This window comes from Myxocyprinus asiaticus, chromosome 47 (assembly GCF_019703515.2).
Source record: "Myxocyprinus asiaticus isolate MX2 ecotype Aquarium Trade chromosome 47, UBuf_Myxa_2, whole genome shotgun sequence".
Lineage (NCBI taxonomy): Eukaryota > Metazoa > Chordata > Actinopteri > Cypriniformes > Catostomidae > Myxocyprinus > Myxocyprinus asiaticus.
This window is the reverse complement of record NC_059390.1, coordinates 30,403,106-30,429,572: the sequence shown is the minus strand read 5'-3', so window position 1 is coordinate 30,429,572 and position 26,467 is coordinate 30,403,106. Positions and strand designations below refer to the sequence as shown.

At 37.4% G+C, this 26,467-nt stretch overlaps 2 protein-coding genes across 4 annotated transcripts in view; one reads left to right on the top strand and one right to left on the bottom strand.

Annotated features, from left to right (window-relative positions):
* Positions 1-13,164, top strand: part of LOC127437020 (uncharacterized protein KIAA0930 homolog) — a 30,730-nt gene extending 17,566 nt beyond the window's left edge. The window contains exons 8-10 of the mRNA XM_051691648.1: positions 2,135-2,294; positions 10,256-10,411; positions 11,896-13,164. Coding sequence (XP_051547608.1) covers positions 2,135-2,294; positions 10,256-10,411; positions 11,896-11,936 — 357 coding nt within the window. The 3' untranslated portion in view covers positions 11,937-13,164. The remainder of the gene's footprint in view (positions 1-2,134; positions 2,295-10,255; positions 10,412-11,895) is intronic.
* Positions 13,165-15,842: 2,678 nt separating this feature from the next.
* LOC127437012 (nuclear pore complex protein Nup50-like) overlaps positions 15,843-26,467 on the bottom strand; it is a 29,022-nt gene continuing 18,397 nt past the window's right edge. For 2 of the 3 annotated variants that reach the window (XM_051691608.1, XM_051691609.1), the window contains exons 6-8: positions 21,761-21,842; positions 21,560-21,678; positions 15,843-17,521 (exon numbers count right to left, since the gene is read on the bottom strand). In XM_051691608.1, the coding sequence (XP_051547568.1) occupies positions 17,322-17,521; positions 21,560-21,678; positions 21,761-21,842 (401 nt within the window). In that variant the 3' untranslated portion in view covers positions 15,843-17,321. The remainder of the gene's footprint in view (positions 17,522-21,559; positions 21,679-21,760; positions 21,843-26,467) is intronic. The other variant, XM_051691610.1, reaches the window with a different exon arrangement.

Sequence of the window (26,467 nt, the reverse complement as noted above, 5' to 3'; positions counted from 1 at the left end):
AAAAGATTAAATGCATCAAAATGTTTCCAGATATAGCTGATGAAAAGCAAATAATCGATAAAATGTAACAAAATTTTAACTTTATGTCGATACTTCAAATGTCGCAAAAACTAGTTTGGAAACACATTTTTGTGATAAAAATGGCATTAATACAAAGAAAAATTTAGTATCACATGACACTGACACTGCAAACACAGCTGCATCATGGGCACTTCCTGGAACATAAATATCTTGTATCATGCACCTCTCTTTGACAAGTACCTGGAGAACAATGGATGGCCACCCTTTGTGATCAACGTAATCATGGTAGCCATCTGTCTAGGAAAGAATGGGGATGTGTGTGCCATCCAGATCACCATACACCTGTGGCACAAGGTGCGCCACTAAATAACGGTATGCAATTTCATTGGTCTCCGCTACATTTGGCAGCCTGTTATAACGCTGCATAAATTTGAATATAAATTTTAATAGCTGAGAACGCAGCATATGAACATCGATGAATGATCATTTTACTTACCCCGAAAGCTTCCCCCACTACCATGTACTTGGTGCAGGTTGCAAGCTTGAACAGGGCAATGGCGATCCACTTTCGGGTCAAAACCGGTGGCAAATGGCCGCAACATCAGGACCAATGAATTGGCAAAGCACCTCAAACATTGGTCATGACATCCTAAAATGTTGCAGTGTCTCTCCACCACAACCTCCCAGAACGCCCTACTGCGAACGCCCTACTACCAGACTCATGAGCTTCATCGGATAAGGGCAGTTGCAGTTCTACCAGATGAGAAACTGCTCCATTTGAAAATTGTATTCTGATATTTTCTACTATTGCAATTGTTTGTGAAATTAAAATGACAGTAAGCTGGCCATTTTCAATTAATTGTCTCAATTCTCTCTCCATTTAACAAAGATTTGTGAATTTTCTTTAGGACATCTGGGATGCGAAAGGTACACAATTTGCAGTAAACACAAAATTCTGTATGGAAACGGCTCAAGGGCAGATTTCTTTTGCGATAAACCAAAACTTAATCAACGTGTTGTTGTTGTTTTTTTAAGGATGACTTCATCACGCACTATTTTATAGTCAGGCCAATTGAATGGAGACGAGCAGGAGAATGCAATTTCACTATGTCGATAACAGAACAATGCAAAAAGTAGATGGAAACTTGGCTACTGTTTCATAAGTGTAGCCCCAAGACTTGTTAACGTGAGACTAGTGTGATAGAATCATAGAATAAAGTTATTTCTAATCTTCCAGCTTTGTTGTCATGTTGATGTAAAGCTAACTTTCACACGATATGCAGATACCAGAATGGGATGTGACGTGACTATCTGCAAAGCACTGTTTACATGGAGTAAACTTATTACAAGAATTGCATCAGTAACAATCAGTTTGTCTGGCTAGAACAGTAGTCCCACTTCAAAAAGGACAATTTATACACTTTACAGTAGTTTTACTGAATAATTCATGCTTTAACAAAAATATGAGCTTCACAGTTCTGCATTTAAACCCTCTGGAATGCTTACCCAAAAGACTTCCATTGTAAATGTAGTAGTGTAACCGTGATTTTTTTCTTTCTTTTTTTTTCCTCTCCTTTTTGCCCCAATTTGGAATGCCCAAATCCCAATGCGATCTAAGTCCTAGTGGTGGCGTAGTGACTCGCCTCAATCCGGGTGGTGGAGGATGAATCTCAGTTACCTCCACATCTGAGGCAGTCAATCCGCACATCTTATCATGTGGCTTGTTGTACATGTTACCTCGGAGACCTAGCGTGTGTGGAGGCTTCACGCTATTCTGCAGCATTCACACACAACTCACCATGCGCCCCACCGAGAGCGAGAACCACATTATAACGACCACGAGGAGGTTACCTCATGTGACTCTACCCTCCCTAGTAACCGGGCCAATTTGGTTGCTTAGGAGACCTGGCTGGAGTCACTCAGCACGCCCTGGATTCGAAACCTTGATTTTTTTCTTTAAAAAAATAAATAAATAAATAAAGGTAAAAAAATAAATTTATGTAGTAATGGACATTACGTCACAAATGCTGTTGAGTGAGTTAAACTTGTATTGAACCCGGAACATTCCCTTGAAGTAAATTTAGATCAAAATAAACTGATGTTTTTCTCACAGGTGACATCATTCAGCACCCCCCCAACCCCAGAGCGAAACAGACCCTCCTTCTTCTCACCATCACTGCGCCGCAAAGTGCCCCGAAACAGAATCGCTGAGATGAAGAAATCACACTCTGCAAATGACAGTGAGGAGTTCTTCAGAGAGGAAGATGATGAAGGTAATGTACATAAACACACAGACACATTACAGGTTTGTGAAAGAATCCCATGTTGCATTAAACTTTTAAAGGTTGTTTATCCTTAAAAGGCATTAGTAATTAAAGGCCGTTCACCCTGACGGAAGTTTGCAGCGACAAAGCAGTCAGAAGTCATTTTGTTTTCATTTTTCATTTTGTTAACTTTATGCAAATGACAAAAGACCTGGCCATTCAGGTAGAGTTGGCTTAATGTTGTTCTGTTTGGGTTCATTGCCATATTAACTAATGGAGCAGGTTTTTGTTCTGAGTAACAAATCAATAACAGACTATAAACCAGTCAGCTGTGGCTCAATTTAAAGGATACATTTTTCAAAGCTGCGTGTTTTTATTGTTTCTGGAAAGTGAGCAGACTGCATGTTCTAACATTTTGAATGTAATATTATTTGTGATTTATTATTTATTAAAACCAGAAGCCTTTGCACATGACATCATATCCTGGTTTGTTGCGATTAATAATTTCGCATTCTCAAAGCCTAGTGTGACCGGGGCCAAAGTCTTTCTAGGAAGTCGGCCATCTTTGGAACACTCTCAGGAGGCTATTTCCAGTCATGGCAGTTCAGCTCCTATCTACTTGAATGGTGGGACACAAAAATCTCCAAACTGGTTTGTCTATATTATGATCAAAGAACATATTTAAAAATAATCTGACAAAACTGGTATCATAAATGGTGCTTCTTTACCTCATATTACGCTAAAAAAGCTTAATTTTCCTGTCTTGTATAGCTAATGCGTATGTGCGTTCTTGAGTTGATTGACAGGTGATGTCTGTATCTAAAAGGTAATTGGCTCTTTTTCCCGTAAGGCAGGACTTACTTTCTACATCCATTGACCGTTGGGCATGAGCTCCTTGGTTGGGCATTCCAATTTCTCCCATTCAGTTTATTAGAAGTGGCCCGTCTCTGCCAGGGCTTAAACACAAATTTTTTGGCAAAACAAACCCAGATGGGACTTTTGACAAAAACATTTATTAAAAAATCCAAGTAGCCTATTTGTTTTGGCTCAAGTAATTAAAGAAAAAAAATCCCATTGCTCAATATATATATATATATATATATATATATATATATATATATATATATATATATATATATATATATAACTAGAGCCTGACCGATATGGGATTTTTGAGACCGATACCGATTTTAGAATGGGGAAAATTCGCCGATTACCGATATGGTGGCCGATATAGTTAATTTTTGAGTTGGAATGAAAACAGACCTTTTCTGTGTGGATATTTCACCAATTTTGCACCGATATGACTATGCAAAGGTACTCAGAAGGCTGCTTTCTTAAATATTTTTATCAAAGAATATTTGACATTATTATTATACATTGTTAACAAATTCTAGAAATGAACACTGAGAAAATAAAGAATAAATAAAAATACAATAAATAGCTTAAACATCAGTACTGTATGTTTAGTATCAGTCAATTGCTGACCATTAAAATAAAGAATAAAAATAAAATAAATAGCTAAATAAACATCAGTACTGTATATTTAGTATCAGTCAAATGCTGACCATTAAAATAAAGAATATATATAAAAATAAAATAAATAGCTAAATAAACATCAGTACTGTTTAGTATTTGTCAAATGCTGACCATTAAAATAAAGAATAAATAAAAATAAAACAAATAGCTAAATAAACATCAGTACTGTTTACTATCAGTCAGTTGTTGACCATTAAAATAAAGAATAAATAAAACTAAAACAAATAGCTAAATAAACATCAGTACTATTTAATATCAGTCAAATGCTGACCATTAAAATAAAGAATAAATTAAAAAAAAAAATTAAATGACTAAATAAACATTAGTATTACTGTTTAGTATCAGTCATATGCTGAATATTTTAATACTGCCAGTCAATTAAGGGCAGGTTGTAACACAAAAAGCATTTACATCTGCCGAGTCGAGATAAACAGCGGCAGCAGTGTTACATCATATTCTGTTATACAAGTTCAGGGGAAACTTTCAACGGTGGAAAACCAGACTTTTAAATTTTACATTTTATAAATGCAACAACTGGAATTGTTCGGTTGAAGGGGGTACCAAACTGTGAATCCTGAACAAAACAGTTTGGTGAATACATGTTTACTCATTAGCTTCCACTCAGCTGACAAACAATGAAAGTAGCTACGTGATTAGCTAGTTAGCTATAAGCTCGTTGTCACAGAGAGTAAAAGACGGACGTTGTTTATTTTACTTTCCAGCATTGTGTCTCACCAACAAGGTAATAACATAGCGTGAAATCAACACTCAACAGACACAATCTACCACCACACCGTTGTCTGCTGAGCTGCAAAAAGATGCTCTGATGTTTACCTTTTAATCTGCTACATTACTTACTGCACTGACAATCTATAGCTGGCAAACATAGCAAACAATAGCAAAGATAAACATGAAAACTTTGCATTCATCTTTCCCTCGATCCTGACTAGTCTCCAAGTTCCTGCTGCTGAAAAACATCCCCACAGCATGATGCTGCCACCACCATGCTTCGCTGTAGGGATGGTATTGGCAAGGTGATGAGCGGTGCCTGGTTTCCTCCAGACATGACGCTTGCCATTCAGGCCAGAGAGTTCAATCTTTGTTTCTCATGGTCTGAGAGTCCTTCAGGTACCTTTTGGCAAACTCCAGGCGGGCTGTCATGTGCCTTTTACTGAGGAGTGGCTTCCGTCTGGCCACTCTACCATACAGGCCTGATTGGTAGAGTGCTGCAGAGATGGTTGTTCTTCTGGAAGGTTCTCCTCTTTCCACAGAGAAATGCTGGAGCTCTGTCAGAGTGACCATCAGGCTCTTGGTCACCTCCCTGACTAAGGCCCTTCTCCCCCGATCGCTCAGTTTGGCCGGGCGGCCAGCTCTAGGAAGAGTCCTGGTGGTTCCAAACTTCTTCCATTTACGGATGATGGAGGCCACTGTGCTCATTGGGACCTTCGATGCTGCAGAAATTTTTCTGTACCCTTCCCCAGATCTGTGCCTCGATACAATCCTGTCTCGGAGGTCTGCAGACAATTCCTTGGACTTCATGGCTTGGTTTGTGCTCTGACATGCACTGTTAACTGTGGGACCTTATATAGACAGGTGTGTGCCTTTCCAAATCATGTCCAATCAACTGAATTTACCACAGGTGGGCTCCAATCAAGTTGTAGAAACATATCAAGGATGATCAGTGGAAACAGGATGCACCTGAGCTCAATTTTGAGTGTGATGGCAAAGGCTCTGAATACTTAAGTACATGTGATTTTTTTTTTTTTCTTTTTTCTTTTTAATAAATTTGCAAAGATTTCAAACAAACTTCTTTCATGTTGTCATTATGGGGTATTGTTTGTAGAATTTTGAGGAAAATAATGAATTTAATAAATTTTGGAATAAGGCTGTAACATAACAAAATGTGGAAAAAGTGAAGCGCTGTGAATACTTTCCGGATGCACTGTGTATATATATATCGGTCGGGCACTATTATAAACTCAGCAAAAAAAGAAATGTCCCTTTTTCAGGATACTGTATTTTAAAGATAATTTTGTAAAAATCCAAATAACTTTACAGATCTTTATTGTAAAGGGTTTAAACAATGTTTTCCATGCTTGTTCAATGAACCATAAACAATTAATGAACATGCACTTGTGGAACGGTCATTAAGACACTAACAGCTTACAGACAGTAGGCAATTAAGATCACCGTTATAAAAACTTAGGACACTAAAGATACCTTTCTACTGACTCTGAAAAACACCAAAAGAAAGATGCCCAGGGTCCCTGCTCATCTGCGTGAACGTGCCTTAGGCATGCTGCGTGGAGGCATGAGGACTGCAGATGTGGCCAGGGCAATAAATTGCAATGTCCATACTGTGAGACGCCTAAGACAGTGCTACAGGGAGACAGGAAGGACAGCTGATCGTCCTCGCAGTGGCAGACCACGTGTAACAACACCTGCACAGGATCGGTACATCCGAATATCACACCTGCGGGACAGGTACAGGATGGCAACAACAACTGCCCGAGTTACACCAGGAACACACAATCCTTCCATCAGTGCTCAGACTGTCCGCAATAGGCTGAGAGAGGCTGGACTGAGAGCTTGTAGGCCTGTTGTAAGGTAGGTCCTTACCAGACATCACCGGCAACAACGTCGCCTATGGGCACAAACCCACCTTCGCTGGACCAGACGGGACTGGCACAAAGTGCTCTTCACTGACGAGTCGTGGTTTTGTCTCACCAGGGGTGATGGTTGAATTTGTGTTTATCGTCGAAGGAATGAGCATTGCACCGAGGCCTGTACTCTGGAGCGGGATCGATTTGGAGGTGGAGGGTCCGTCATGGTCTGGGGTGGTGTGTCACAGCATCATCAGACTGAGCTTGTTGTCATTGTAGGCAATCTCAATGCTGTGCGTTACTGGAAAGACATCCTCCAATCATGTGGTACCCTTCCTGCAGGCTCATCCTGAAATGACCCTCCAGCATGACAATGCCACCAACCATACTGCTCGTTCTGTGCATGATTTCCTGCAAGACAGGAATGTCAGTGTTCTGCCATGGCCAGCAAAGAGCCCGGATCTCAATCCCATTGAGCACATCTGGGACCTGTTGGATCAGAGGGTTAGGGCTAGGGCCATTCCCCCCAGAAATGTCCGGGAACTTGCAGGTGCCTTGGTGGAAGAGTGGGGTAACATCTCACAGCAAGAACTGGCAAATCTGGTGCAGTCCATGAGGAGGAGATGCACTGCAGTACTTAATGCAGCTGATGGCCACACCAGATACTGACTGTTACTTTTGACTCCCCCTTTGTTCAGGGACACATTATTCCATTTCTGTTAGTCACATGTCTGTGAAACTTGTTCAGTGTATGTCTTAGCTGTTGAATCTTTTTATGTTCATACAAATATTAACACATGTTAAGTTTGCTGAAAATAAAAGTAGTTGAAAGTGAGAGGACGTTTCTTTTTTTTGCTGAGTTTATATATATATATATATATATATATATACACACACACATATATATATATATATATATATATATATATATATATATATATATATATATATATATATATATGTGTGTGTGTGTATATATATATATATATATATATATATATATATATATATATATATATATATATATATATATATACACACACACATATAGTTGCAATCAAAATTATTCAAAGTTGCCAGCACCATTCATACATTTTTTAAATATGGTACAACCGCAGCCTTCTTGGGGTGTGGAAGAAAGCAAATCTTCACCAAGGGAAATGTTGACTCCAGTTGACTGAATATTCAAGAAGTAATTAGGAAAGACCTGTGGAGTCCTGGAAGAAGGTTTTATAGACGTATGACACTAAACTGAAAATGAGTTTTAGACCCATGGGTCAGCAGTACGTCTGGAGTAAGATGACAAGGTGATGACAAGAACGACACCATCCCCACAGTCAAGCATGGAGGTGGGTCAGTGTTTTGTGGCTGCAGGAAACGGCTAACCTTACTATGTGACTGACACCATGGATTCTTTCAGGTATCAGGCCATTTTGGTGTGTAAATTGAAGCTCGTTGATCACTGGATTTTCCAGCAAGACAATAACACCAAGGATTCATCCAAGTTGTCCAAAATCTGGTTCAGGGAAAGGTCGTGGAATGTCCTTAAATTTCTTTCAGTCCATCATTAAAATCCCATTGCAAACCTTTGTTGGGATTTCAAGGAAGCAGTGGCAGCACAGAAACCAAAGAATGTCAATGAGCTTGAAGCTTTTGCTCATGAGAAATGTGTAAATATTCTAATAGAGAGTTGTCCGAAGCCTGAGAACACTTACCTGAAACATTTATTTTGTTATTAAGGATAAAGGATGCTCCACAAATGATTGACTTTGGGGGTTGAATATTTTTGACATGACATTTGTGGAGAGAATGTTATTTTTTATTTTAAAATTTGGTTAAACTGAACTCTTTGTTCTCAAAATCACTCAAATGTGTACTTAAAAACTTACTTGGATTTACTGAGGTTTTAGTTGATGTGTTTTAATTCACATCACCAGAATGTATTGCTGGTCAGGGGGGTTGAATAATTTTGATTGCAACTGTATATACCGATCAGCCACAACATTAAAACCACCTGCCTAATATTGTGTAGGTCCCCATCGTAACACCAAAACAGCGCCAACCCGCATCTTGTAATAGCATTGTGAGATGATATTCTTCTCACCACAATTGTACAGAGCGGTTATTTGAGTTACCGTAGACTTTGTTTACCTCTCTCAAAAATCCCAGGAGATCAGCAGTTACAGAAATACTCAAACCAGCCTGTCTGGCACCAACAATCATCCATACGATTATCTAATTAGCCAATCGTGTGGCAGCAGTGCAGTGCATAATATAATGCAGATACGGGTTAGAAGCTTCAGTTAATGTTCATATCAACCATCAGAATGTGGAAAAAATTTTATGTCAGTGATTTGGACCGTGGCATGATTGTTGTTGCCAGATGGGCTGGTTTCTGTAACTGATGATCTCTTGGGATTTTCACACAGATCAGTCTCTAGAATGTACTCAGAATTGTGCCAAAAACAAAAAACATCCAGTGAGTGGCAGTTCTGTGGATGGAAATGCTTTGTTGATGAGAGACGTCAACAGAGAATGGCCAGACTGGTTCGAGCTGACAAAGTCTACAGTAACTCAGATAACCGCTCTGTACAGTTGCGATGAGAAGAATGTCACCTCTGAATGCTGTTCTGAGATGCGGGTTGGGCCGTTTTGGTGGCACGAGGGGGACCTACACAATATTAGGCAGGTGGTTTTAATGTTGTGGCTAATTGGTGTGTGTGTGTGTGTGTGTGTGTGTGTGTGTGTGTGTGTATATATATATATATATATATATATATATATATATATATATATATATATATATATATATATATATATATATATATATATACACATTTATATATATATATACAAAAAAAAAGATTGTGCTTTGGACTACATATTCAATTAATTGACATTTGTATGAGTATGAATTCTTGTTTTGCCTAATTGTAAGGTATATGACAAAGAGGTATGGTTCAAAGTGAGTGGAGTTAGTAGGGTGCTGAACCAGTGACAGTTCTGTAGGTGTAACATGCGCTCTCTTGGGTTTGTTTAACACCAAATACACTGCCAGATTTTGGATAATTTGCAGAGGCTTGATTGCACATACAGGAAGGGCAGCACAGATCATTGTAGTAGTCCAGTCTAGAGATGACAAGAGCCTGGACATGGAGTTTTGCAGCATGATAGGAAGAGTCTGATGTTCCTGATGTTGAAGAGTGCAAATCTACATGACTGGGTGGCATTTGAGATGTGGTACATGAAGTTCAGCTGGTTGTCAAACAGCATTCCCAAGTTCCTTGCTGATCTATATAGCATTTTCATTGATGAGCCTAACTGAACAGTAATGTTGTGATGAATTTCTGAGCTGACTGGGAAGAAAAGGGTCACTGTAGCGCTAGATTGAGTTGATATTCTTTCATCCAGGCCGAGATGCCTTTATGCAAGCTGAGATCCATACATCCACTGTGGGGTCATGTGATGAAAATGATAAGTATAGATAAGTGTCATTTTTGATCAGTGGTAGGAAACCCATGTGCCTGGATTATAGGTGCCAGCGAGTTTGTGTTGAGAAGTGGAAGGGGTCGAAGACTGAACCTTGAGGTACCCCGGTTCTTAACTGATGTGACTTAGACACTAGACACAAAATACCCTGAAGGATATACCTGTAAGGTAGGACTCAAACCAGTGGAGTGCAGCGCCCCTGTGTTGAGACAGGAGGATCTGGTCATTTACAGTGTTGAAGGCTGCTTTTTGCTGAATATGTCACGTGTTTATTTCACCCAATTTTGTTGAAACGAAGTGAAGTTGAAGGTATTGACAACTGAATTCCTCACCCCTCAGACCTGTGCAACACCACAAACCTGCGCTCGCGATCTCTGTCTGGGACGAGTCGATCACTGGTGGGTTCTTGGCTCAAGCTGAACAGAAAAGAGGACTATTTCTTGCTGTATTCTTATCTCACCTATGTGACTCTTCCTTTGCATCGCATCACCACAGGTAAGCACACTTGCCTTCCAAATAAACATTCCATAACAACAGTTACAAGACATGACAGGTAATAATTATAATTATAATGTAATTATTTTTATTTATTTATCACACATTATACATTTGCACATATACAGTGAAATTCTTTTTTTCACATATCCCAGCTAAGCTGGGGTCAGAGTGCAGGGTCAGCCATGATACGGCGCCCCTGGAACAGATAGGGTCAAGGGCCTTGCTCAAGGTTATGTGCATTAAAGGGATAGTTCACCCAAAAATGAAAATTCTCTCATCATTTACTCACCCTCAAGATATCCCAGGTGTGTATGACTTTCTTCACCAGAACACATTTGAAGAAAATTAGAAAATGCAAGTGGATGGTAATTCGACTTTTGAAGCTCCAAAAAGAACAGACAGTCAGCATAAACGTCATCCATACGAGTCCAGCTGTTAAATTAATGTCTTCTAAAGCGACACAATCGCTTTTGGTGCTAAAAAGATCAATATTTAAGTACGACCACTTGCATTTTAATTACCTACTGAGCTGAGATATTTTTCTGTTTTTCTTCAAATGTGTCCTGGTGAAGAAAGAAAGTCATACACACCTGGGATATCATGAGGGCGAGTGAATAAAGAGAGAATTTTCATTTTTGGGTGAACTATCCTTTTAAGGAAAACAGTTGTTTCATAAATTTATTTGGTTTAGGGAGTTGTTACATTGTTCTGTATTGATTGTATCTGTTGTGCATGAGTGGAGCCGAAACATTAATGGTTTAAGCACATACGAGATCAGAACACTCTGACTTATGAAGCCAATTACAAGTTCTGAACTGAAGTGGTGTGTGAAAGATAGCAATTTATAAGTTGCTTCTGTGATACTTTCACCAAAAAAGTTAATGGACTAAGGCAATTTAACAGGTTTCAGTGTTAGGTTAATGTTAAAATATAAAAATTATAACATCTGTTAGTGACTGCACTGGTTAAAAAAATCAAGGTTTTATTGAAAATTTAAAATAACATTTGTAAGGCTGTGAAATTAAAATTCTAGTAATCGTCAAATTTAAAATAAAAGTGCACATTCGAATGCAAAAACTGTGTATTAAAAATGTATTTACTATTTTACTTAAGCTTTGAGGAAATGAACTGGCTAAAAAGCTTTTGATGTTATAGTTGTATGTACTTTAGTTTTAAATGGAATGCATTTTTGTTAAGTAGCCTGTTATTTGCAATAATGTAACTGTTTGGTTTATATTTATTCATTGCATCCTCTTATAGAGTTGTTGACAATGTCAATGTAAAAATCTGATGATCACTGATGTCTTCTTTTTCCCCTAACTGAAATGTCTTATACATTTTAAAATTAAAATATAATTTTAATTTTGGTAGTGAAAAATGTAAATAGTTTCACAGCCCTTTTGACAGCCTCAAAGAAGCAATAGCTAACTGCAGTTACAATCCTACGATGTTTTTTCCTTTTTCTTTTTAATAATTTTTAGATATTCTGGAGGTGAGACAAAAGCCCATTTTGATGACATAGCATTTCCTGTCTTCTTTAAACCACATTACCAAGTGCCTCCTCACATCAGGCCCACAAGGAACTGCCATCTGGTGTCTGGACAGATTACCAAAAAATACACAACAGCAAAAGAGAAGAGGCAAAAGGGGAAACCTAAGGAATAAAATCTCTCAAGAAATGCCTCTTCTAGCTATTTCTGCCTGTGGAATCGACGCGACCAGCAGAAACGACTCGAGACCTGGGACTGAAATGGCACTAGATAACACCAGACATTGACGCAAAAGGGAAATGTTTAATGGGAAATAAGACAAAGAATAACTGAATGTCTTTCTTGTAAATACATTGCTGCTTACTCAGTGAAATGTATGACCACAACCCCATCCCTTCAGCCTATCCTAAAGAGACACTTTGTAATTTTCACGATGTTGCTGATTTTGTGCATAGTATATTTTCCAAAGGACATTTCCTTGCAGCTCTAGGCCTTAATACATCGCTGACCAGCTAACATGTAAATAATGACAGAATTTTGGGTGAACCATTCCTTTCAGAAAATGCTGGATGTCCAGCAAATGTTCTCCTATGCTTACACACTGTCTGTTAATTGATTTGTTTGATGCTCTTTATGATATCCAAATACTAGTGAATATGATGTATCGAAGGAACTTTAAAGCATGGTTCCCATGGCCATTTTTTGGGCTCAGTACGTTTCTGACATCACCAGAGCACAGCGCTTAGAAACATCAACATCCACAATTGACACTTTGTCTATTATGTGGCTCTAGATAGTCCTTCGCTGCAAGTAAAAGGGTCTTCTTAAGTTTGTTTTGTTTTTGAACAGTCTTTTGCACTAAAGGGCTTTTGGAGTTGAACATGTATAGCCAACCCAAATTGTCAGTATTGATTTTTGTGTGTCAGCTGAATGTAATAGTTGATCCAACAGCTTTAATATCCATTTGATTTTAGATAGGCAAACTTGCCAGCAGCATTTTTAAAATGCTGTTTGAACTATAAGTCCATTTTCTTTTATCATGGTGTAGGTGAAGAGTTTCTGTTATAGGCTGTTTTTTAGGACATCTCCAGTTTGTTAAATGCTTTACATGCGCTTTTGTATCAAGTGGTAATTAAGCATCAAGTGGTAATTAAGCAAAGTAAATGTGCATGTTGTCATATTTATGTTGGTAATATATACAGTATATATACACTTTTTCTGTACATCTTTATGAAAATACACATTTGAAAAAAAAAACAAGCTCTCGTGAAATGAACTAAATAACACCCCTTTAGTGTATTGTGAGATTTCATGTAACGTAACGGATATTAAGGTCTATAGAGTGTCTGCATCCATATATGAAACTGAAAATTTCCATATTACCTGCTTAAATAGTGAAAGGTGTAATATTTCATGGCACCTGTGACAGGCTTAAGCTGCGACCGAATATGCATTCTTTTCTACAATATAGTATGTCAAAATACGGTATGCCAATAGAGTAGGGTATACAAATTGTCATTATTATAAAAGCTTAGGCGAGAGATACCCATATGACCTACTAAATCCAGCGAGATTCTGAATTGTGCATCCGCTGGACACGCCATTATTGCACAATGCCATGGGAGCTAAGGAGACATCATTTACAATGCTGATTTTAAAAAACGGTGGAGAACTGTGAGTCGGGCAGGTCATTTCAACTGTGATATTCCAAGAGGGTTGTTCCTTAGTTTAATAAAACCAGAGTAGATTATTTTAACGGTTGTTACGTCATATATTCAGGTCACAGGACAATGCACACATTCCCGAATTAAGTATGTTTGGAATCTATTCATACTACTCGCATGCATCCCTAAAGAATGAACACAAAAGAACATTTTGGTGAAACTGGTCCAACAGAGAAAGATCCGATCAGAGAAACGCGGCCAAAAAAAAAGCCCACTAAACAAGCCTGGAAGCGACCGCCCACTCCTATGACACACTGTCAATGATCGCTCTCCCTTTACATATTTGTGTATATCAGAATATTTCACATATATCAGAATATTTTGCAAGTAAGGTATCCTATATCTTTTCTATACTTATAATCAACAATGTAAATCAGTAGTAATCAAAAAGACAAAAGTACAAAGTTTGTAATGTTGTGATTCATTCAGCTTGTTGGTTTTGTTTGTGGCTTACAATTCTTTTATGAAGGATTTTAAGAAAAGTCTAGAAGAAATGGATGGGAAAGATACAGTACTTCCAGAACCCTGGTGGCTGAAAAAGTGGGTGGGCACTGTTGCGTTATTTCAAAAACAGAATGCAACTATGCATTGCATTCTAAACATTGCTGCAAGGGATGCTATAGCAAGATTAGTGTGAACTGTCCAAATAGGTATAGCTGCAGCCCAGAGATCTTGCCCATTGTACATAGGGGCCACGGTTTGTCCCTGGAAGGCAGCGAATCCCCTAATCCCACACTCACCGTAATCCTAACCATATGGAGCCTGTAAGGTTTAGTAGCCTGCCAGGAACAATGGATGGCACCTTTCTCCCATCGTGGGATTAGCCTAAATGGGGGCAGACTCTCTGGGTGGGGTTACTCTAAAAGGGGGTTGGGACAGCTCTAAAAGGGAGTGTGACTTCCACACATGGTTAGGGTTAGTGTTAGGGGCTGTTTATCATTGCTGGAGGTTTAGAGCTCTGCCTGCAGCTATATCTTTCTTGAGCTGGCCTTTTACGGTAAGTTTTCTCTTTCATTGTCAACTACTGTCATGGTGAAGCAAGTTTTTATTTTTTAGTACATTTTTTACTTTTTATTAAACCGTTTTAGTTAAAGCTACACTATGTAACTTTTGGTCTTCTAACGGTTAAAAAATATGCATCTTGCGAATGAACATTGTTTTGGTTGTGCTTCGGCTCTGCTCCTCTGCGCGGATGAATGTGCTTCGAGGCATCGGTGTACACATGGATACAGGACATCTGAGTGAATGGACAAATAAATAATGAAAAATGTATGTCATCTGAGCAGGTAAGTGCCATATCTTATGCTGTTGTTTTGACTTATTGCAAACATTGATGTTTTGAAATAAATGATGTTACAAAAGTTCGTTAACAGACATAATTGCTAGTCTGATAAGGTCAAACGTTGTAAAGTTTTTAGAACTGCAGGATATTCTGGCCAAATAGATCACGGTAGTAACTAATTTATAGATCGTCATTTTTACCATCCAGTGGTCAACATCATTTCAAGACTCGCATGTCCTTGACAAGCCTCGGACTAAAGGATTTATTTATATAAATTATTGCCGTTATAAAGAAAAATACACACATATGCTAGCAAGTGAAAAGTTCTGCAGATTACAGACGTGTGTGAGATTACACCGTTATACATAAACCATATCAATAAAATATATTCCGTTAAGTAAGAAAAAAGCCATCTCTGGGTCACTTTTAAATCCTTTCAGATCTCAAGAGTTGTTGCCACCTCTGAAAAGCCAAGCCGATGTTTATTCGGGTTTTATTACGGACTCTGTCGCTTTACCTTTTTGCTTGTAGACTCTCTGTTCGGGGTTTCTTTGTTTTTACAACTGGTGATTGTAAAATTGTAACTGGAGGTTTGCCATTTTGAATGATCCATGGTACATTTTTCTCATTCGTTGTGACAAACTTTCAGCTTCAGTTACTCCCACACATGCGCTACAGTAGCTGGAGCTTATTTTCTCTTGTACGGATATGACGTCAACACACACGGGCAAATGACGTATGTATGCAATTTCCCGCAAAATTCGTCCCTACAGCTCTAAAATGTATAATTATTATTTAAGTGTATTTGGGTAAAGACATGGTTTGAAAGATGGATTTTTGTTGCACTCATAACGTGGTTTAAAAAAAATAAAAAATATATAACCTTTTTCAGACCAAATGTTATTTTGTAATAGAAACATTTTCTTTTATTAATGGAAAATTTGATTTCTTACAGTAACTTCGATAACAGGGTTGAATGGTTGAGCTTAGTCTCGCATAAGCCGACTTTTGAATAAAACATGCTGCAAATAAAACAAGTCACTTGTCAGGTTCATTTGATTTATTCACCACTCAAAGAATGTAAGATAGATTTAGTGCTGTTCAACACTTGAAACACACACCTCAATGTGTAAGGCAGTAAAAAGGTCACTTAAAGGAAACTAATTTAGGAGATCATTTTAGAGACAGATTGCCATAAAGCCACCGATCACTCATTTACATACATCAGATCATTCAAGGGCGAGGAGTAATTTACAGGGTTCATATAATTCACGCAAAATCCTCATCTCCAATAAATATTGACAAACACAGCAAGTTCCCCAAACACAGCAACAGGAAAAAGAACTGGGTACATCTGATTTTCTCAGATCAAAAACTGTGGGCAATTAAATTTGATTACAGCAATATAACTATTCTGATGCATATTATTCTCAACTGGAAAAAACAAATACCAGCAAATCAAGATTTAATGATCTACAATGTTTAATACTGACCTCTAAACCCTGGAAAACTGTACAGAACTCAATCCATACTTACAGATCCAATATGTTCAGAAAAATTTCCAAGAATTAAAACTGAATCAAAGCGATCCACATTAAACAGTCTGCGCCGTCTGCACTTTGATTAATCCCTTAAAGGAACACACCACTCAAAAAAGAAGATTCGGTCTTTATTTACTCACCCTTGTGTTGTTCCAAACCTGTATGATTTACTTTTTTCTAAGGAAAATTAATTCACAGTTTATAAGTGACCACAAAAAAAAAAAAAAAAGATCTTAAGTACACCATAAAAGTAGTACATTTGATTTGTGCCATATTCCAAAACTCCTGTAATCATATGATAACTTACCTTTGGGTCTGTTCATGATAATCTTGCGTTTTACCACACTCACATCCAGAATATTAAAAATGGCACACTGCGCTTGGTTACTACGATTTTCAGCTAATAGAGACTTAAAAATGGGGTCTGTTTGTGACAATGCAATTACATGACTTCTGAAGTTTTGGAGCTTGACTGACATCCTCATGCTCAACAGCAGATGAAAGTTCATACTGGTCTGGAACTACATAAGGATGCGTCAATGATGACAGATTTTCATTCTTGGGTGAACCATTACTTTAAATAGCAGCTAAATTAAAAATCAAAAAGGAATGATCATCAATCCAGACTCGAGTGTGTGATAATACACTGATACGCTTCACTTTATATATATAAAATAAAATACAACTTAAACCAGCGTTACAGTAGGACCATGAGTGATTTCACAGTAGATGTGATTAACGCTGACGCAAGAGAGCTGTTTTAGATGCAATAGAGCGAGTAAACTCAAGAGTAAGGTGTGTGTGTGTAACGTAACCAGGTTTTGTGAGTCTCATTCAAACACACGATACATGAGGACGGGCAGAGACAGTTCAGGCTTTCTTCTCCTGCAGGATTTGATGCAGTTCATCTGCGTCTTCTGCCGTTTTGACACGTATGAGCACTGGAACAGGTGTGCTGGGTTTCTTCTCGTCCACTGGAGGATTTGGCACGCATACCACCATCACATTGTTTTTGCCAGTTCGTGAGCAAGGCATGGAGGAAGGCACCATGATGTTCAGCAAGATGTTTCCTGTGAAAAACCAGAGGAACCAGTGAGCACATGTTCATCTCCTAGAACACAGCATCTGGAAAACATCCCTTTCTTTTAGACTGACTAGACTGTTTTCATGCGCAACACGCTCTGTGAAAAGAGCGCATCATCATATGGATGTCAAAATATTATTCCTTGCAGTGTTTGTTTTTAATGCCATGCCATCTTACATGGCTATTGTCATAGTGAAATCCAGGTAACAAAAAAACAGGTAAAAAAAAAAATGAAAACCTATACAAGATGTTAAAGATCCATTTTTAATAATAATAATAATAATAATAATAAAAACAAATAAATAATAAAAAAAAACACTATACAGCTGATTCTGGACTGACATTTTCATAGGTGTCAACCTTGCAGTGTAAATGCAGCCTAACAGACCGGCCGCTGTCGATCACATCATTAATATTAATCACACCACAATATTGACAAGAAAAACACAGAACCTCAAAACAACTGCTCTTACTGCAATTCTTTGCTCTTTAATTACCATGTTTTTTGTTCACTTTATACTTATGACTTTGTAGCTGAATAATTACTGTAAAAAACTTAAAGCAATGTTTATTTAATTAAGGCAACATGCCATTGTTTTTAAGTAATATTCACCTTAATATAATAATAAATAAATAATATAAAAATAAATAACAATACTCATAACTTATTTACCTCTAAATTACTAAACAACACCATTCATATTTATATAAAGACAATTTTATGTTAAATTCACTTTTACACTAACTACATGTCACAATTTTATTCAGGGACATATTGTCATGTCATTACTGACATCTGTTGAAGAAAAATTTTAGACATGAAATTACAACATATAACCAGCAGATGGCTACAGAGGCCAACTCATTTGCCTGTAGCAAATTGTAGCAAACTGATTTTTGTTTTCAGATCGTTAAGACTAGTTATGCATTAGATACAGTATGTTTAGACATTGACAAAAATATATTTTTTAATGTCTTTGATAAAGTTGAGCATTTTTGTTTTGTTTGAGGTGTTTTGAAGTGTCAGTTTTTGCAATGATGCCACTTTAGATTTGTTACCTATTATTTATTTCAAACATCCCAATACAATAACATCTACTTTGTGCATGACAAGTAATTATTCCAACAATTGTTTACAGACAGATTGTTTTACTTTTAATTGACTATATCACAATTCCAGTGGGTCAGAAGTTTACATACACTAAGTTAACTGTGCCTTTAAGCAGCTTGGAAAATTCCAGAAAATGATGTCATGCCTTTAGGCAATTAGCTTCTGATAGGCCAAAACCTCAGAAAAAAAGTTTCTGGACCGCCACAAGTCTGGTTCATCCAGAACCAAACAGGTAGACAAGTATCTATATCCACAGTAAAACGAGTCCTATATCGACATAACCTGAAAGGCTGCTCAGCAAGGAAGAAGCCACTGCTCCAAAACCTCCATAATAAAGCCAGACTACAGTTTGCATGTGCACATGGGGACAAAGATCTTACTTTTTGGAGAAATTTCCTCTAGTCTGCCGAAACAAAAATGGAACTTTTTGGCCATAATGACCATTGTTATGTTTGGAGGAAAAAGGGTGAAGCTTGTAAGCCGAAGAACACCATCCCAACCGTTTAGCATGGGGGTGGCAGCATCATGTTGTTGGGGTGCTTTGCTGCAGGAGGGACTGTGCACTTCACAAAATAGATGGCATCATGAAGGAAAATTATGTGGATATATTGAAGCAACATTTCAAGATATCAGCCATGAAGTTAAAGCTCGGTCGCAAATGGGTCTTCCAAATGGACAATGACCTCCAAAGTTGTGGCAAAATGGCTTAAGGACAACAAATTCAAGGTATTGGAGTGGCCATCACAAAGCCCTGACCTCAATCTGATAGAAAATTTGTGGGCAGAACTGAAAAAGCATGTGTGAGCAAAGAGGCCTACAACCATGACTCAGTTACATCAGTTCTGTCTGAAGGAATGGGCCAAAATTCCAGCAACTTATTGTGAGAAGCTTGTGGAAGGCAACCCAAAACGTTTGACAAGTTAAACAATTTAAAGGCAATTCTACCAAATACTAACAAAGTATATATAAACTTCTTACCCACTGGGAATGTGATGAAAGAAATAAAAGCTGAAAGAAATAATTTGCTCTACTATTATCCTGACATTTCACATTCTTTAAATAAAGTAGTGATCCTAACTGACCTAAGACAGGCAATGTTTTCTACAATTAAAAGTCAGGACTTGTGAAAACATTAGTTGAAATGTATTTGGCTAAGATGTATGTACATTTTTGACTTCAACTGTACCTATATCTTTAGAAATTTGGTCGCATTAAGCCATGTCACTCTAGCTGATTTTTCAGTGATTTACCGGTGTGAGCTTCATTGACAGGCGGAGGTTGATGAACCTGTTGCATTTTCTCCCTTGGTTCGGTTTGTAAAGGCATTTATGAACACGGCAATTGCACTGAGATCCACACCAAAACTATTGGCCCGAGACCACCGGGACAGAGAAGAAATCTGTAGGTTAGCTTGTCACTGTAATTCATCATCAAAGGGCAGATATAGCCTTTTGCCAGCCATATTAGGTCAAACTTCAAACTACTGCAATTGTTTATGCTTACACGGTACTGCAGTTGTTATTTCGGTGACCTCCACATAACAGCGATTAAGAGAGTGTTGGTATGCTTGTCATCACTCTTCCATTTTGTATCATCAAGTGTGTCATACCTCCGACTGAAGAGAACGAGATCTCAGAAAAACAGTCTGGTCAAAATAGAGCTGTTTGGAGTCTGCTAGTGTGGCGCAGGCTTTTAGTGAGTGACTTACTTGCATTGTAGGGGGTTGCGTATAGCGTAAAAGATCGACCATGAGATTTATAGGGATTCAATATCAGGATCGTTTGAAGTAAGATTACAATTGGAAAATCAATATTTTAACCCAGCCCTAAAAAGGAGTTTGTTCTAAAGAATTTTTTTCCCCAGAGATATCAAAATTGGTGATATCTGTATCGACTCCTGCAATTGTGACCAGTTCAGTTTTATTCCGCACATCCACTCAAAAAAATCTACACTGACTAAAGGTCTATATGCTTTACTTTTTAACAGACCCTCATTAGCAGACTGCGCATGCACATAATTTAGGGCGTTTTCACACCTGGCTCGTTTGAAGCATTTGTTTGGGGACCTGGTGCGTTTTCTCCCTTGGTTCAGTTAGTTTAGGCATATATGAACATGGGAAATCACACTTGGATTCAAAACAAAACAATCGTGACCGATTGCAAACAAACTCGAGCAGTTTGCTTGTGGCGAGAATGCCATCTGACCCAACGGACCAATGAACCATACAATATCCCAATAAAACCATGAACATACCTGATGGATCTTTGTAGAAGAAATCTGTACATCAGCACATCACTGTAATTCATCATCAAAATGCAGATATAGCCTTTTGGCGACTTTATGAGACATAATTGCACATTTAAAATGGGAGTTGAATAATTCCTGAGGTAATTTTAGTACGATGGCTTCTCGCTTTCAACAGGCACTTTTCAATGCAGAAATAATACAAGCAACTAATGAAGGATAACCATTAAGGGAATTTTAAAACTCGTATCTATCCAACTGACGGATAATGTTTATTTGCAGCGTAACGTCTGACTGGATTGCACATTCTGTACCATGCGGTGACGTTTTGCATAATCGTGACATTAAACAATACTTGAATATTTGTACCAGTTGAAATTTTTACAGGTATATCAGTTAAACCGAGCTGAACCATATATCAATGTATAAGCTAAATCATGGAACAGCGCACAATCAATCTGACTAATGAGGGAAATGTCAAAATTAAAACTTCACATGAAAATAGCATCAGCTGTTAAAGATCATGCATGTATATCATGCAACACAGCCTGATTGATGTCATCAACATTATCAGACTGACAAAAGATCTTAGATGCAGATCTCAGTCAGGATTTAATTAACATGTCTATAAAACAGTTTCTCGATCAATTAATTTATTAACGGACTCACCCAGGTTGGTGTCAGCTCGCACTAACAGCTGTAGTTTATTCTCAGATACCATCTTCAAATGCAGCGTACCAACTCCTTTCTCCTTAAACTCACTGTCCTTCTTATAAAACAACTTACACCTGCAGAGAAGACCAGTTATGAACATGACATCACGGAGTGATGCGTTTAAAAAACTAGATGATTGATTGATGTGAAGTGTACTTTTTAGAGTAGAAAGCGTCTTTCTCCTTGATTTCTTTAACCACAGGAATGGGCGGCTCATCTGATTCTTTTCCATTCTCATCTAGAGAACAAGATAAATTCACAGGAGAAAGGACTGATAGGGTGAATGTCATGAAGAACATGTACAGGTAATATTTATAAATGCTATTTTTAGGACCACTGAGTTTTTTCGCACAGTGATTTTTAACCACAAAAATATTTTTTGGGAAATTCTCATTCTCAAATGTTAATTTTTAAATTCTCATGCTGTTTTATTCTGCTGATGCAATAACAGGGTTGCTGCAGAGTTGTTGTTTTTTAATCAAATTTAAGACTTTTTCAAGACCTGAACAAATCAAATTAATACCGTATCCCCATATCAAAACAAACAAACAAAAAACAAATCTCAAAATAAATCATGTATCACAGACTCTTACTTAAACAGGCATGGGCACACATTCAACATGGCCTTAACATTGCTTATCACTAAGCTGCGCAAAAAAACTAAACCATTACTGAACATTATTTTACTCCACTTGAAGAGTAAATACTTCCTGCTTCAAATTAAAAGGTGCAACTTAATGTTTTATTTTTATTTTTTTTGGCCAGGATGACATTTGACTGTTGCAGAACATTGATGCTTCATTTGAAAATATCTCAAATGAAGCATTTTGACATTTTAAAATTATATATTATATATTATATATATATATATATATATATATATATATATATATATATATATATATATATATATACATACATACATACATACATACATACAGGTGCATCTCAATAAATTAGAATGTCGTGGAAAAGTTCATTTATTTCAGTAATTCAACTCAAATTGTGAAACTCGTGTATTAAATAAATTCAATGCACACAGACTGAAGTAGTTTAAGTCTTTGGTTCTTTTAATTGTGATGATTTTGGCTCACATTTAACAAAAACCCACCAATTCACTATCTCAAAAAATTAAAATACATCATAAGACCAATAAAAAAAAAAATTTTTAGTGAATTGTTAGCCTTCTGGAAAGTATGTTCATATACTGTATATGTACTCAATACTTGGTAGGGGCTCCTTTTGCTTTAATTACTGCCTCAATTCAGCGTGGCATGGAGGTGATCAGTTTGTGGCACTGCTGAGGTGGTATGGAAGCCCAGGTTTCTTTGACAGTGGCCTTCAGCTCATCTGCATTTTTTGGTCTCTTGTTTTTAATTTTCCTCTTGACAATACCCCATAGATTCTCTATTGGGTTCAGGTCTGGTGAGTTTGCTGGCCAGTCACGCACACCAACACCATGGTCATTTAACCAACTTTTGGTGCTTTTGGCAGTGTGGGCAAGTGCCAAATCCTGCTGGAAAATGAAATCAGCTTCTTTAAAAAGCTGGTCAGCAGAAGGAAGCATGAAGTGCTCCAAAATTTCTTGGTAAACGGGTGCAGTGACTTTAGTTTTCAAAAAACACAATGGACCAACACCAGCAGATGACATTGCACCCTAAATCATCACAGACTGTGGAAACTTAACACTGGACTTCAAGCAACTTGGGCTACGAGCTTCTCCACCCTTCCTCCAGACTCTAGGACCTTGGTTTCCAAATGAAATACAAAACTTGCTCTCATCTGAAAAGAGGACTTTGGACCACTGGGCAACAGTCCAGTTCTTCTTCTCCTTAGCCCAGGTAAGACGCCTCTGACGTTGTCTGTGGTTCAGGAGTGGCTTAACAAGAGGAATACAACAACTGTAGCCAAATTCCTTGACACGTCTGTGTGTGGTGGCTCTTGATGCCTTGACCCCAGCCTCAGTCCATTCCTTGTGAAGTTCACCCAAATTCTTGAATCGATTTTGCTTGACAATCCTCATAAGGCTGCGGTTCTCTCGGTTGGTTGTGCATCTTTTTCTTCCACACTTTTTCCTTCCACTCAACTTTCTGTTAACATGCTTGGATACAGCACTCTGTGAACAGCCAGCTTCTTTGGCAATGAATGTTTGTGGCTTACCCTCCTTGTGAAGGGTGTCAATGATTGTCTTCTGGACAACTGTCAGATCAGCAGTCTTCCCCATGATTGTGTAGCCTAGTGAACCAAACTGAGAGACCATTTTGAAGGCTCAGGAAACCTTTGCAGGTGTTTTGAGTTGATTAGCTGATTGGCATGTCACCATATTCTAATTTTTTGAGATAGTGAATTGGTGGGTTTTTGTTAAATGTGAGCCAAAATCATCACAATTAAAAGAACCAAAGACTTAAACTACTTCAGTCTGTGTGCATTGAATTTATTTAATACACGAGTTTCACAATTTGAGTTGAATTACTGAAATAAATGAACTTTTCCATGACATTCTAATTTATTGAGATGCACCTGTGTATATATATATATATATATATTAGGGCTGGGTGATAGGACAATGTAATTGGACGATATCTTACAAAGGTCCTGATGCCGATTGTGACACTCAATTGACAGACAATGATCCACAAAATCGGGAAATGCCAAAACCATGTATCAGGGAAGTAAGCAACTGGCATGTGACGGTATAAAATGTTCATGTCACGATACTTGCTGAAGCTTTTATCATGGTATACGGTATTATCACAGTATTGAATTACATTATAAAAACAGGTTGAACAATAAACAAACTTTGTTGTTCTCTTAATAAAAAGTTAAATTACATTTTCAATACCAAAATGGCCTATAAGATATAACAAAAAACTACCATAACACTATAGATGCATAGCCAAATATAACATTTAGTTGTCATCTTAATATTTAAATGGTCATTGTGCCATGGGGCCACTGATCGTTACATGTGACGAGGCTGAATCCAGTTTGCAAGCTCCTCGTCCAAGTGTATTTCATGTGCGGGTAATTTTCCTCATCTACCCGCAACAGGCGGGAGACACATAAAACATCTCAGAATGACGCATGACAAGAAATGCTGTTAGACACAAAGACGCACGCTTGAAGAAACACACTATATTATATTTAAGAACAAACAAAATAAAAGCCGTTAATGCTAGTGTCTGATGTTTGTTCAGAAGTGTGCAGCATGAGCCTGTCATGTGGAGCACACACATGTAAAGAGTTATCACTCTTTCTCCATTTCATTTGTCTGAAAACTGTTTGCAAGAATAATGTCGTCTATAAGAATGCTGCAAATGATCTCCGATCATCTCAGGAGGTGCTGTGAGTTTGCGCTTAACATGCATTGTGAACGCAACTCTGCAGGTTCAGTAATATATTTCTTTGTATTAAAGAAACGAAGACGAAAGCCATTAAATCATAAAATAATACAAGAAACGTTCACCTTGAACCTAAAATTTAGTTCTAGTTATTTTCTTTAGGCAGCATTAACTGTATTACCAAAACACAATACAAATGCAAATTCGAAAAGAACACACATTTAGCAGCATTATTTGGGAACATAAGGGAATTTATTAGGCTTTATTATTATTATGATTATTATTATCTTTACATTTAAAATCATCTTTAGGCTATTATTAATTTTCCATCTGTGTTGATGGAGGCTTGTATGATGGCAAATGGAGCCGTTGGGGACGGTAAATGTTTGGATTTGGGAGGTGGTTAAATAAGATTTATTGATCATTTTAATTGCTTTTTGTTTAAAGTGCAATTTTAATTTAGAAATGTCTTTTGTTTATATTTTTCGTTTCAAATTAAATTTAAAAACAAAATCAATAAAGCAAAAATATTCACTGACCCTCAGCAGGGGGTTGACTATGCAATTGTATAAATCGCAATAAGGCGATTATCGATAAAATATTTTTTACGTATCGCCCAGCACTAATTTATATATTTATGGTTTTAATGTTGTGGCTGATCAGTGTGTATGTATGTATATATATATACACACACACACACACACACACACACACACACACACACACACACACACACACACACACACACACACACACACACACACTACCGTTCAAAAGTTTAGGGTCACATTTATTTTTTTCACATTTTAGAATAATAGTAAATTCATCACAACTATGGAATAATAGAAATGGAAATATGGGAATTATGTTGTGACAAAAAAAAAAAAAAAATCCAAATGAAATCAAAACTGTGTCATATTTTAGCATCTTCAAAGTGGTCACACTTTCCCTAGAATTTGCAGACATGTACTCTTGACATTTTCTCAACCAGCTTCTTGAGGTATCACCCTGGGATGCTTTTTAAACAGTATTGAAGGAGTTTCCATCTATATTCTGGGTACTTAGTGGCTGCTTTTCTTAATTACTCGGTCCAAGTCATCCATTTTTTATTTATTTTTTTAAATAACATTTTAATTTTGTAATTAAATATGTTGGCACAATTATATTTTTGTCTACAAAACTAATTTCAAACATTTAAGCATACGCCTTCAGATCAAAAGGTTTTTAAGATCATGAGAAACATTTCAGGCAAATGACCCCAAACTTTTGAACGGTAGTGTATATTATATATATACACATATACACACACACACACACACACCGATCAGCCACAACATTAAAACCACCTGCCTAATATTGTGTAGATCCCCCTCGTGCTGCCAAAACAGCGCCAATAGCATTCAGAGATGATATACTTCACAATTGTACAGAGCGGTTATCGGAGTTACCATAGACTTTATCATCTCGAACCAGTCTGGCCATTCTCTGTTGACCTCTCTCATCAACAAGGCATTTCCATCTG